Genomic DNA, 12,978 nt, shown 5'->3' with positions numbered 1-12,978 from the left:
AGAGGATAAAGCTATATAAAATATACAGAGAGCGTCTCACATAGTATTATGCAGGTATTAGTTAATTATTAGATGAGTATATATTGTTCTTATTATTTGTGTTAATGGTTAGGCCGTATATCTTGAATGCATCAGGATATAAGACTCAATGACAGCTTTGAAGTGGAGGACAGAGCCAATTACAACAAAACAGTGAAAAAGTTGATGAGATGAACCGAATAAGTCGAATTTCCCCGGTAGGATCGATTCAGGTATTCTGAAACCATATAGAGTAGCACCGACTAGATAAAACACTGATTCCCAAAAAATAAATTTGAGTGATATTCTTTGGAAAACACCTGAGAGCCCGAATTTAGAGAAACCGACTATCATAGGAATCAATCCACTGAAACCGAAAGCAGCAAACACACAAGCTCTTAATAACCTGTATTTAGACAAATTGAACGTTTCACTCATTACAATAATGGAGCAAACAGACGCAAATGCTAACGTTAATGTGATAAAACAGTAAAACAAAACGATGTGATCGAAAAATCCGTAGTACAATACTGGCATCATAGAACATGAAATAAGTACAATAATACCCATGTAATCTATTCTACTCCAAAAATTACACTGCAATTCTGAATGCTGTTTTAAAAGATGGAAGCATCCACTACCCAATAGACACAGGAAAGCCCCCACGAGGAAAATATTGATGAAGATAAAATCGTACTTTGTGGTAGTTGGGTATATCGGGATATTTAAAAATTGATCAATCTCAATTAAAAGCATTACGGCAATTGTGAGATAGATAAGAGATGGAATCAAATGGGAATAAATGTTGATTGATTCATTATTCAAATAAAACAACGATTCGATACATTTAGTGAATGAGTTGGTCTCTCTGACGTACCCACCTAAAATTTTGTCATTATCTTGTTGCCATGTTGGTAATTCGTGGAAATGGTATAATATGCGTTTCTCGATCTTTATACTACTGTCACTTCTCGTTCTCGTAATCGTGCTTTTAGCGCTACGAAATGACTTGCTTCTCTTCCTCGTTCTTGTTAATGAATGAACAGGCATTCTCGAGCAAAGTATCCAGAAATAGTTCAATAAATTGCAAGGCTACTGAATTGTCGAGCAAAGCAGTGATTCCCTTGTAGGAGCTATGTTAAATTACTCGAGATGCCCTGGTTGCTCGATGCCGTATATATATGCAAAATAAAAAATTGTTCACTTGCAGCAAAATTTCCTTCCGCAGGAACCGGATATAACAAAGCAAAGTAAGGGTTGGGTCGGAAAAAATACATTTTGGTTGCAGTTTCCCCGAGGATAAATTAGGGCTGAAAATATGATGCTTTATAGGGGATGAAAGGACTATTTAAGAGTTCATAGACATATCTAGAGTGCTTGTATTGTTAATAGCTTTTAGTTTGTCCATGGCACGTGCTTTTGTTACTGACTTTAGGCATAATCTATACTCTCATCTAAGTTGTGAGGTGTTTTCACTTAGCTAAACGGAAAGACCGGAAGGTTAGGTCATAACCTCGAATGTATCATGATTTGCGCGGATTTTCTTCGAAAAATGACATACCCTAACCTCTCCTCGAGGAACAAAAATAGGAAGCACGGCAAACCCTATATGTGCTACATTAAATGAGAAAGCCCTGCATTCAGCCAAGCATCTGACATGTCAGAGCTCATCATACTAACGAGTTATTATGTTGTATGAAATGCTTCATGAAAGCAATGACATTAGCTGGCTGCTACTTGTGCTCTCGTTTACTCAATTAACAAAAAGGAAGTCTGTCTCAAAGAGTATACCTTCTCCAACTAGACTTCGTTAACTTTCAAGTGGAATGCCATACTGCTCTCATGCGACACGTTATTCAAGTACTTCGCCAGATTCAAGACCTAGCTCCAAAAAGAAGTGGAAAATTCTTGCACATCAGCCATCGAATATTGTTGCATACATAATTTCAGAAATCAGATACAGGGAATACCATCATGAATTTCAATTCTACCATCAAATTGAAATTTTACATCTTAGACATACTCGTACAAGCTAGTGGCAATGGTGTCCGTCATAGTCTTAATGCATTCTGTCATGACAGACTTTCGTCTTTTTCGGATACATAACGTATCCAAATATCAATTGCAAAAAAAAAAATAGAGTACTCACAATCAATATACTTCTAAGAAATGGCACTGTAAAACCTAACTAAACCCTTCACTGAGATGTTCGAACACTATCACTCGCCAAAACGTGTTAAACTGACGGAAGATTCTCCAGACCCTTTGTTAAATGTGTCTAAGCAATTAATGACGGGGCATACTCCAATTGCAACGCTGGTTTCCAACCATACAATATTTGAGCAATTGAGAGATTTTCAAGTAGCTTACTTCAGGGATCCTACTGATAGTCCAGTACCATTAAATGCCTCTTCTAATGAAGGAGATAGTAACGCAAGGAAGACCGACACAAGATCCAAACTCTTACTCGATAAAAATGGCGATGCCCTTGCAGATGTCGATCATTCGAGCGTACCGAAACCGGTGCTGAAATCATTCAATCACATTCTAAACAATTCAAAGTTCAAAGAGTACTTTGAGAAGATTCTGATAAAGGTAACTGCAGTACCAGAACATCAGAGTGTCACATTGAGAAATGGCTACCAAGTGGTATTGATCTGTAAGATCTGTCAGCATGCAATCTACTTGAATTCATCATCATCAGGAAATGCAGGAAAGCATCTTGCAACCCATGAAAACTTGAAGACCATAACGAAAGCTGCCACGAAGAACCTGACCCTTCAAAGGAAGTCACTATCAATCATGGATAAGGATTTGGAAAGGGAATTAAGAACAAGCCAATTTTCGCAGTTGGCTTGGATTCTGTATAATGACGTTTCTTTTGGGTACAATTTCAACAGAATTATCTCGGGAGGCTTCAATTTCAATTACAACCCACTCTTCAATCCAGTTTCCCTGTGGGATGTCATAGAAATCAAGAGTAAAATTTTGGACATAGACAAAAAGTTTAAAACTGAGATAAGGAAACTCCTTAAAGAAACCAACTTAGTTTCACTGATTATAAACACATGGGATTTCTACGAGAAATATCCGAAGTATCTAGCTTTGATTGCAACCTTTGTTCCAAACATTGTGTTAGTAAAAAGTAAGAAGACTCAATCAAAACCATTTTCAAACCTACTGAAGAACAATTTTGGCCAGCTGCAAAATAAGGTGGTATTGGGCGTAATAGATAGGACAAAACTAGACAATGAACAGATAGCTACATCAATTTATGAACTTTTATTGGAATACAATATCGTGGACAAACTGTTCAGCATAACAGGTAATTTCATTAACGAGGAAAAAAAAATAACTGATTTATTGCAGAAAAGAATCATAAATCATGGTGACTCTTTTAGTATGATGACAACCATAAATCGTAAAGAAACTTTGTTCAATATTGACAGCCTTGAAAAAATAACAAATACTCTGATCAAGGTGGCTTACAAGAACATGAACTCATCTGTAAGGGAAGATATTGAAACGGTCAAAAATATTGCCAAATCAATTAATGGAAGCCCGTCTGAACTAAGACGCTCATTTATGGGTTCTGGTTGTAGGAGACTCTTACATCCTGTTGTAGAAGATGAGGTTAGTACAGCGTACCTGTTGAAGCAGTTTACCGAAGACTGGAAATTCATAAGCAACTTAGAAGGAAAAGATTTTGAAATAATAAATACTATCAAAAAGGAAAATATTGAATCACTGGAGTTGCTGGTCAGCTCAATGGCTCCTCTATTGAATTTAGATACGTTAGCTAAGTGTGATAACACTAACTCTCTAATAAACATCCCTCTATATGATAACTATATTGCTTCTTATCTTAACAATTTTGAGGAACTCAACTATAGTAATCCACATCAGATACAGAACGTTCGTCTGGAATCTAGTGCCATCGAGACTGCTAAAGACGAATGGAACCATTTTATGGACAAAAACGAGATACTGTACAATCTATGTGAAATTCTGACACCCTATCTCAGAAGCGAACTGCATGATGCCATTCCTAAAGTTGAAACGAATTTACAGAAGCTGAAAACCGTTAGTAACGCATCCAATTCATATTCCATCAACGCACTGCGTTTTCTAATAGAATTCCGCGGTAATGTAGATATTCCAATACCACAAGACACAGGAATAGAAGAAATACTTGCTTCGCTTGACGAAAACAATGAAATCAAGAAGTATTTAAGTGATGACCTGCTACCAATCCCACATACCATAAATGATGCGATGAATCTCTACTTTCATTACTGGACCTCAAATATGAATACCTATCCAACTTTATCCCCTCTAGCACTTCACTTACTTTATGTCAAAAGCTCTGGAATTGATACAGAAAAAATGTTCTTTATGTGCCAGAGTCTCATTCTACGTGATTTCCCAATAGATCAAGAATTAATAAGTGCTTTAATCAGAGTCCGAAATAATGTAGACTTATATGAAAGCGGTAGCAGCTTTTTGGAGAATAGCCTCCATGATTCTTTACTATATCTCAAAATGGATTTGCTGAGATGTGGCAAGCGTACTTCTGGCAGAGTATGACTGACCTAAGAATTCATTCTCCATATCATTATATAGTAGTTATTATATATTAATATTCAATTCGGATATAGTCTCGGGCGGTGCTTACCTGATGCGATCGATCTTGAAAAATTAGCTCATCGATGTTTTCCATTATTAATAAGTCCCGGTAGATAAAGCAACTATAATTTGAAAGGAATATAGAGCATGGACAATAGCATGGATGATGTATGGGGATCTGATTCCGATATTGAGATAAGAAAAGATGACGAAGAGCAACTCAGGTCATATGACTTAAGGAAACTAAGAGAAATTCATGCTAAAAGAGGGTATCTTGATGGTATCGTTAGCTCAAAAGAGACCAACTTACAGCAAGGTTTTAATGCTGGCTTCCCCACAGGTGCGCAGTTAGGATTCCAAGTTGGTAAAATCATTGGAGTATTGCAGGGTCTTAAATATAAATATGGAGATGAGGACGAGGAATTGAAACGAGATTATGAATTAGCCAAGAGAGAATTACTGATTTCTGCGCTTCTCAGTAAAAGTATATTCACAGAATCTTTTGATCTTCCGAATGGCCATGCGGCTGTTGATAAATGGACTGATATTGTCGACAAATACTCAAATAAATATAATGTCATTAAAAATTAAAAGTCAAAGTATATAATTAAATAATCTACTGCCGTAAGTTGATATGTAAATTACCAAAAGGGACACCATCCAACATAGTGTTGGCAAAGATTTTCTATCGACATTGCTTGAATAATCAATTTGTCTACTTGCTCGGGGACATTTAGCTCTTTGAATCTAGATATGTCATTACCGGTTAGTTTGTTAGTGATACGCCTCAGAACAAGAACAGCTCTGGCGTTCCTAATTTCAGTACGCTCTTCGGCCTCCAGTTTTCTTGCTTCTTCAGCCGTCACCACACCTTTTCTTAGTAATTCATTTGCGTCAGACAACTGCAGTTGAATGCCGGTCTCTTCAATAATCTTTTCGGTTGGCAAATCAAAACCCCACTGAATTAGAGGATCATATGCGAAAGCTTCTAAAATCGCCATCAAGGATTCTTTATTATCTCTAAGTACCCTCATAACATTTTCACACGTAATGCGGAAAGTACCTTCAATTCCACTAACTTCCATAGCATTTATTAACATACGAGTTAGTCTAAATGGAACTTTTTCAGGGAACTTTTCTCTCAGTATCGCTGCCTCAAAACAATCACCAAAATCAATATGAACAACTTTGCCCGTTATTTTATCTAATAGCAGGTTACTTGGATGACGATCTCCTAGACCAAGTATGTATCCAACCATTGACATCACTGCCAATGACCTTATAAAAACAGTCCTTCTGTCTAGCCAGATCTCAGAGGATCTACTCTTTAACCATAAAATTTGGGCTAAATCTTGGCCTTTTGTATTCTCCATTGCATACTGGAAAACTTCGATTTTTTGTAATAGGGTTATATTATCATAATCAGGAGCCATCTGCAGCATTACCCAGTGTTCGATATTCAATGGAACTTTGTTGGCATCTCTATGCTCTCTTATCAAAACATGGAATGTATCACTATTAGGAACCCAACCTAATAGTCCTGACTTAGGTGATAATGGAATGGCGGGAAATTGTTGTATATCCAAGTGTCTTTGGAAACAATCTGGATCATGTTCTAGCAGTGTGTTGACCAGACCAAATAACTGCATAACCAAATTATCTTGTCTGATGTCTTCATGTCCTTTTAGTGCATACTGGTAATTCTTACCATCGCTACCTCTAATATTAACTTTCCTTGGTCTCTGTTTTGATGAAATAACAGAGAATGTAGGATCGAAGAAGGAGATCTTTGTAATAGGTTTACCAGTACTATATGTACCAGGAACTGCTAGCTCTAGATCGCGAGCGGCAAGTAATTTTGGGGAGACATTTTGTAATTCTAATGTTTGCATTTGTGGTAGTTGCCTACTGATCCTGCGAAAAACATTGTAATAAATATCCCATGCCTGATTTAAATGGCTTACGTCTTTGGTACGTTTATAATTTTGTATCCACTCATAAGCATCATTTAAGTCACGTCCATAAGTATTTTCGAAAGAAGCCTCTTCTAGCGTTTCTGGAGGATGGCTCAATAGCTCATGTAATGGTTCTATCGTTGCAAACATTTTTTCTGTGTTATGCTCTCCAAAGTATTGCCTACTTGCATCTTCTAGCCCTTCATACCATTGTTCTTGCCATAAAACGGCAACACGAATCAATTCATCACATACTAATTCGGCTTGATCAACTAAAAGTGAGCTGTGCACTCTCATTTTTTCAATAATAGATCTTGCAGCCACTTGTCGAGATAAAGATCCCGATTTGATTGCAACAATTAGTGGATTCACCAATACTTGTGGATGTGCCTTACCTAGATCAGAAAGTAGAGATAAAAGGGATCTACTAACGAGTTCGTCAGGTTGATGGATACGGGAGATTAACTGCGGTAGCACCTCCAACCAGTTTCCAATCTTTATGAGCTTGAAACCGTCATACATGGCGGCTGCAGCCTCAGACGTCCCACCAAAAGTAAACCACAGTGTTAGCAATCTCAGAGTATCTTGAAGAGCGCTAGCTTCAGATAAGGAAATAGAATGGAAAAACCCTTTTATGGCAGGTACAACATGCCTTTGAATTAGTTCTGCCGGGTATTTCCTTTTATTTATCTCGATTGTACCGAATTCAATATCGTCCTTCTTGTCTACCTGGAAATCATCAGTTTCGGTGGCGAATCCTATACTCTTATTTGCTGTTATAGTTGAAATTACTTCAAAATTTGCGAGGGCCCAATTGTGCCAAGCTTTGTACCATCTTTCGTCAAAATGCGTTGCTAAAAGGTATGACCCTAAAATTGCATCAGGATTTTCGACTGTCCAATTTGGCTGGAGCGCGATTCTCCATTCACCTTGTTTCAGGAAACATCTTGCAAGTAATTTTGTGTATTCTTCAAAAAAGGAGGGTGATACAGTCGCATTTTGTATCACACTCTGGGCAATCATGTTATTTGGGTCAAGACCCAAGTCATGAACCATCCTTGAAGTGAATCCTATCAGATAACGTAAAGCCTCTTCATTAGCGCCACTTGCCCATAAATATTTCAACTGAGCATAAACCACTGGTGGTGCCGCTTTAGATGAATGTGCGGGATCCGAATTATCTTCAAGCAAGGTGTTTAGCGCCTTCTCAGCCAAATTCAACTTACCTGATTTTCTACATAGATTGGCAAACTTGATCCACATGTGCATATCCTGTTTTGGTTTAATGACCAGGGATCTCACCTTTAATGCTCTTTGCCAAACATCTACGCTCTTTTGGCATCCTAATAATCTTTTATTCCACGTATTCCTTATTGTAGCACTCTTGGGAGAATAAGTGGGAAGTTTTTTGAAAACAATGATTTCTTCAAGTTCGGTGATAAGTTGACTTCTGACGATGACATTATATGCTCGATTATAACTTTCATTAAGCAAAGCTGAAATCTCAGTAACAAGTAGATCTCTAGCGTTAAAAATGCGTCGTTCTGCTTCATCAAAGTCATTTCTATGTAAGGATAGGACCGCACCGAAGAACTCTCTGTCTGGGGACTGGTCCTTCATTACGTCGATATATTGTTCAATTTTATCCCATTCTCCCAAACTCCATGCTGCACTGGCCGCTAGAGGCGCCATTTTTTTTTGAATGTTCAAATCAGAAATGGTCCATCTTTCAGAAGCAATTTTGGACAAGTTGTCCCAATCACTTAATGCATGATATGATCTCATTTGTCCCATAATTACCTCATTCGAATTATCGCCCGCCTCTCTTCGTTTAGAATAGGCATCTAAAGCATCTTCCCATCTTTGTAGTTTTTCATACCAAGTTTCTTGCAAAGGTAAATCGTAATGTTTTTGAGCGTACTTCAAAATACCAACCGCTGAATCGTTTTGGTGTATCTGATTATTTATACTGATCAAAGATTCAAATATCGAGTTATCAACGGGCTCTTGTAAAAACTTAGCTTCTTTAAAATGGAGGGCTTTAGCATATGCATGACATTTCTCTGCATATTCTCCCAACGTCTGGGATGAGATAGGAAGCGCCTTATCATCGTGTTCCATAAATTCTACAAGATTCAGTAATGTTTGATGGATTTCAGGTGGATTTTGTGGGGAACTGAGTGCATGACATAGGGACTGTATTAAATCTTCTTGATATTGTGTGTAGAGTTCGGACCAGATACTGGCAAAAGAGACGTTAAAAAGCTCTCTAGCCAGAGGATAATAAACACTGGCCAACCCTGAACATGCCCGTAGCGCATGTGAAGGAGATTCTTTGAGTAACTGGAGGGATAACCTTCTAATCCACTCCTGCCAATCTTCTCTAGTACGTTGCTGGCTGCAGTCCCACGTCACTTTAAGTACTGACTGATTGATTGGTAATTTATCCGTTGAAGCCTCTGCTTCCCGTGTAACAAGGTCTTCTTCACCCTCTTCCTCATCATCCAACAATATAGTTGACGGAAGTTGCTCATTGTTTAATAACTTATTCACAAGTTGATCATAGACTGAATTTTGAATATTTTTTTGTATCAATGTTCTATTCACAATAGGAACGAAAATAGTAAATTCATTATTCATTTGTAAAAGGATCAGACTCAAAGTATTCATTGTGATCTCTATAATTGCAATGTCACCTGTATTTAAAAGACGCAGAGAAGTTTGTATGATTCTTGAACACATCTCAGATAGCTTAACGTGTTTTGCCAGGCGTCCCAATGTTATAATTGCTGACCTCTGTAGGTGCTTATTAGAAGCTTCTGTTATTCGTATCACTTGAGGTAGGATAAGGTGTGTGTACTCTTCTAGATTGCTACCCATTGCAATAATACATTTTAATATTCTTTGAGAAACACTTTTGTCAGTGGATTTATCATTTTCAAGTACATTTAAAAACAATGTTAACGTAGAAGGAACTAGGCGTTTGAATTCGCCTTCTAAGGCCTTACAAATCGATTCAATCAACGATATTATAGTAATCTGGAGCTTTTTAATACCAAAAAAGCTTTGACAAGTACCAAATATGCCATCTGCGTACGGACGAATATGTTGTCTAACAATCATTACTAACAAATTGATCTGCTGAAAGTAGAATTCCAGTAATGAAGCTGAACAGTTTTGCATAACAGATATTATAGCTGGAATAATTCGACCTAAAAATGAAACACAACGGAGATGAAGCGTTTGAAATATATGCAGAATAGCTTGCACAACTGCGGTATGATGCAAAGTTAGGGAGTTATCCTTTAGAATTTTGAGCAACGTATGGATTGCGACAGTAGAAAAGTATTCATCATTTGAAGGTGACATATTTTGCATCAATAGTGCAACATCAATAGCAGGTGTATTTTGCTCTATGGCCAGACTTGTATCAGAGGACTCTCTTAACTTATAAGGATCTAATGCGCCAAGTATGCCAAGAACTCTCACTGTTTCTCTTTTGATATTTTGTGGAGAATCTGACCTCAATACATTGGTCAATACACCCAACAATTCTGGATAGTCTAAAAGGGGTTCGATAACGTAGCCTGAGGCCGTCGAAAGTTGGCCAAGTGTTTTGAGTACTGCTTCTCTCTTGTAAAAATTTGATTGGTCCCGTAAGGTGTTGATAAATAACGGCATTAATCTTGGAATGTGGGTTTTCATTTCCTCACCTCCAACTAACGACAATTTCCCTATTGATTTTAATGCAATCGAAGCAATAACACCTGATTTATCTTGTGCTTTCAACAATAATACATCCAATAGTGGTTGAATATAGGGTTTTGTGATTTCCTTCGTAGAACTGATCAAATGACATAGTAGAGTTAAACTTTCCTCATTTTTCCTAGGAATTTTTAGATATTTTAACTCCGTGAGCAACTCTAAGAGTAACTTTCTTAGAGAGGGAATTAGATATGCAGGATTAATAGCTGTTAGTCTACCAATAATTTTCAATGTTTCTACACGGATTGCAAAAACTTCATCGTTCAACGCTGTAAATAAAAGAAGCATATTCTCACGCTGCGCTAACTGTGTATCAAATCCATCATCCAAGTGTTTTAGAATCTCTAGTCTGATTTCAGGGATAGGATCCGTGATTGCAACAGTTAAGAGCTTGGATAAAACTTCCTCTACCGTATTTAGGGCATTTAATGATGTTTGTTTGCATATATTATCTTTCGCAAAAACCACACATGTCGTTAGAGCAGCCAGTTTTCTTATTCGGGGATCATTATGTTCGATGTACATTATGACAACATCTTTTGCAAACTCTGACAAAGGATAAGGACTTTCAATATGCTGTAGCATTTTTAATGCATGTATTAGGGTGTTCACATCATTAACATCGTCATTTACTACAAGATTTTTCTGTAGTTCATTAGAATTCCTTAATTGCCTCGCAAGTTCCAAAGAAACTGGCTTTAAAATCACTGGAGAGCCAGGCGGCTTAAAGTTATTACCAGATAATAATTGTGACACAAGATCCAGTAATTTAGAGTTCGTTTTGTCCTGAAGCGTAGGTAAGATATTCGTAATTGTTTGTAACGTTTCTTCCATATGCGTTGAGATATTGCAGGTGAGTAATAAGTCGAGAAGACCATTACTAAGATATTTTAACATTTTTGAACCACATGCTAGTGTTAGCTGACTTGTGCAATAGAATAATTCTTTTTCGAAACTTTTACGGGCTTTGAATTTCGTTAAAAGGCCATTTCTAATAATATCGAGCAAAGGCGTCAGATAGGGACAAATGTCTTCACCAACTTCTGATGAAATAATACCAATTGACCTCAAAATATGACCCCTGTCAGTTTTGTATGCACTATTGATGTTCATATTCTGAAATTTTGACAAATACTCTACAATGGTTTCATTCAAATATTTTGACGCAAACAATTTCGAATCGAATGACGCTAGTAATGAGTTTAAGGCATATGTTTCATGTCTTATCATTGTAGATTTATGGCCTCTAAAAGTCCATGCTGTTTGAAAGATTTCTTCGTAATACTCGTTCAAGCAAGGATGTTTTAGAATGAGAAGCTCCTTGTAAAGCAATAAACAAGAATGTACTGACTCAATAGTATTCGAATGAGCTTCATGTGAACATGATTCTAATAGCTTTTGGTACCACTGTAACACCACTGTCCTGTCTCTTCTTTGAATAATAACAAGACAACTCTTGACCATAGTAGCAGTATCGAGCCTCATCTCCTCCTTCTTATCCCGGAACGCTATCCATACACTGTCTAGAATCTGCGTCACATACGGGTACAGGATATAGGGCGCACTCTTTGCTAAAGATGATATTATTAGTATAGCCGCATGTTTTTTAGCTTCTGCTTTTGAGTTAGGGGAAGTATGTTCAGGTGAAGTGGTAAGCCATTCTAAACACAATTTAACTTCTGATTCCACAAAATCAGAAGTTAAGGTAGCTCCTGGAATCACCAGCTGTCCTAGTGTTTCTGCAGCCCTACGCATCACGCTTGTATATCTTGATGGTATTAGAACACGAATATAACTAAGCAATTTGGGTACTTGGTTGGGAAGCTCCTCAATTTCGGAATAAAAGTTTATTAATGTTGAGATTGCGGCCAAGGCGGCCAATTGTTCATCTGGATGGCTATTATTTACCAGTTCTTTAATTTTCGTATGAACATGATTATTAAATTGCTGAAACTGTTCATTAGATAACTCCCTAGCAAAAGATAACAAACAAATTTCCAAATATTTGGAAGCTGTAGCCCTTTCATCTGCGTTACTACTTCTCAATTTTTTGAAAATGGACTCGAAAGTCCCCATAGATGCACTAAATTCTGTAGCGAATTGCTCTGACGGCGTGGCAACATCAACGGAAGATGTAGATAGTTCAGTATTGTTCAAAATATCTGGGATTAAGGACCCAGAGCTACTTATACCACTGTACATGAAAGCCATCGGCAATTCGTATGAAGTTAAACTGTGATCATCATCTCTGCTCGGCCCTGCAATTTTATGAAATGATAGCATCGATATAAATAGAAGGAAATGCTCGACCACGAACTGTGTCGGTTTACCAATAGCGATAATTTGCAATCTGCTCTGGTAGACTCTTTTGATGCTATTCCACCTTTATTTTCACTCTTTTAGTTACAATTGATATTCGGTAGCAAATCATAATAAACGAGTCTCGGAAAAATCACGAGTAAGACAGTATCATTTTCCCTATTCAGTTGTAAAATCAGGTTTCATCGTCAAGGCAATTAATAGGTGCGTTGTAAAGAGACTAGACTCTAAAAGGCGTATATTGTAACCGCATCAAAGTTTGAAGAGGAACTATTACTTCACTTAGGTGTTCAAG

The 12,978-nt window shown here is 37.3% G+C and overlaps 4 protein-coding genes across 4 annotated transcripts; 2 read left to right on the top strand and 2 right to left on the bottom strand.

Annotated features, from left to right (window-relative positions):
- Positions 1 to 108: 108 nt before the first annotated feature.
- On the bottom strand, positions 109 to 1,068 carry IZH1 (PAQR-type receptor; the record flags this gene model as incomplete). The annotated part of the gene is made up of 1 exon (XM_003955333.1): positions 109 to 1,068. One exon carries the CDS (start codon positions 1,066 to 1,068, stop codon positions 109 to 111), a length of 960 nt encoding a protein of 319 aa, XP_003955382.1.
- Positions 1,069 to 2,223: 1,155 nt separating this feature from the next.
- On the top strand, positions 2,224 to 4,605 carry KAFR0A08120 (uncharacterized protein; the record flags this gene model as incomplete). Its single annotated transcript, XM_003955332.1, has 1 exon — positions 2,224 to 4,605. One exon carries the CDS (start codon positions 2,224 to 2,226, stop codon positions 4,603 to 4,605), a length of 2,382 nt encoding a protein of 793 aa, XP_003955381.1.
- A 186-nt stretch (positions 4,606 to 4,791) lies between these two features.
- Positions 4,792 to 5,235, top strand: YAE1 (Yae1p; the record flags this gene model as incomplete). The annotated part of the gene is made up of 1 exon (XM_003955331.1): positions 4,792 to 5,235. One exon carries the CDS (start codon positions 4,792 to 4,794, stop codon positions 5,233 to 5,235), a length of 444 nt encoding a protein of 147 aa, XP_003955380.1.
- Positions 5,236 to 5,285: 50 nt separating this feature from the next.
- Positions 5,286 to 12,647, bottom strand: KAFR0A08100 (phosphatidylinositol kinase family protein; the record flags this gene model as incomplete). Its single annotated transcript, XM_003955330.1, has 1 exon — positions 5,286 to 12,647. The coding sequence occupies one exon, from the start codon at positions 12,645 to 12,647 to the stop codon at positions 5,286 to 5,288; it is 7,362 nt and encodes a 2,453-aa protein (XP_003955379.1).
- Between the last annotated feature and the right edge of the window lie 331 nt (positions 12,648 to 12,978).

Source organism: Kazachstania africana, chromosome 1 (genome assembly GCF_000304475.1).
Source record: "Kazachstania africana CBS 2517 chromosome 1, complete genome".
Taxonomy (NCBI): domain Eukaryota; kingdom Fungi; phylum Ascomycota; class Saccharomycetes; order Saccharomycetales; family Saccharomycetaceae; genus Kazachstania; species Kazachstania africana.
The sequence above is the reverse complement of the archived record's forward strand: the minus strand, read 5'-3'. Positions and strand labels throughout refer to the sequence as shown.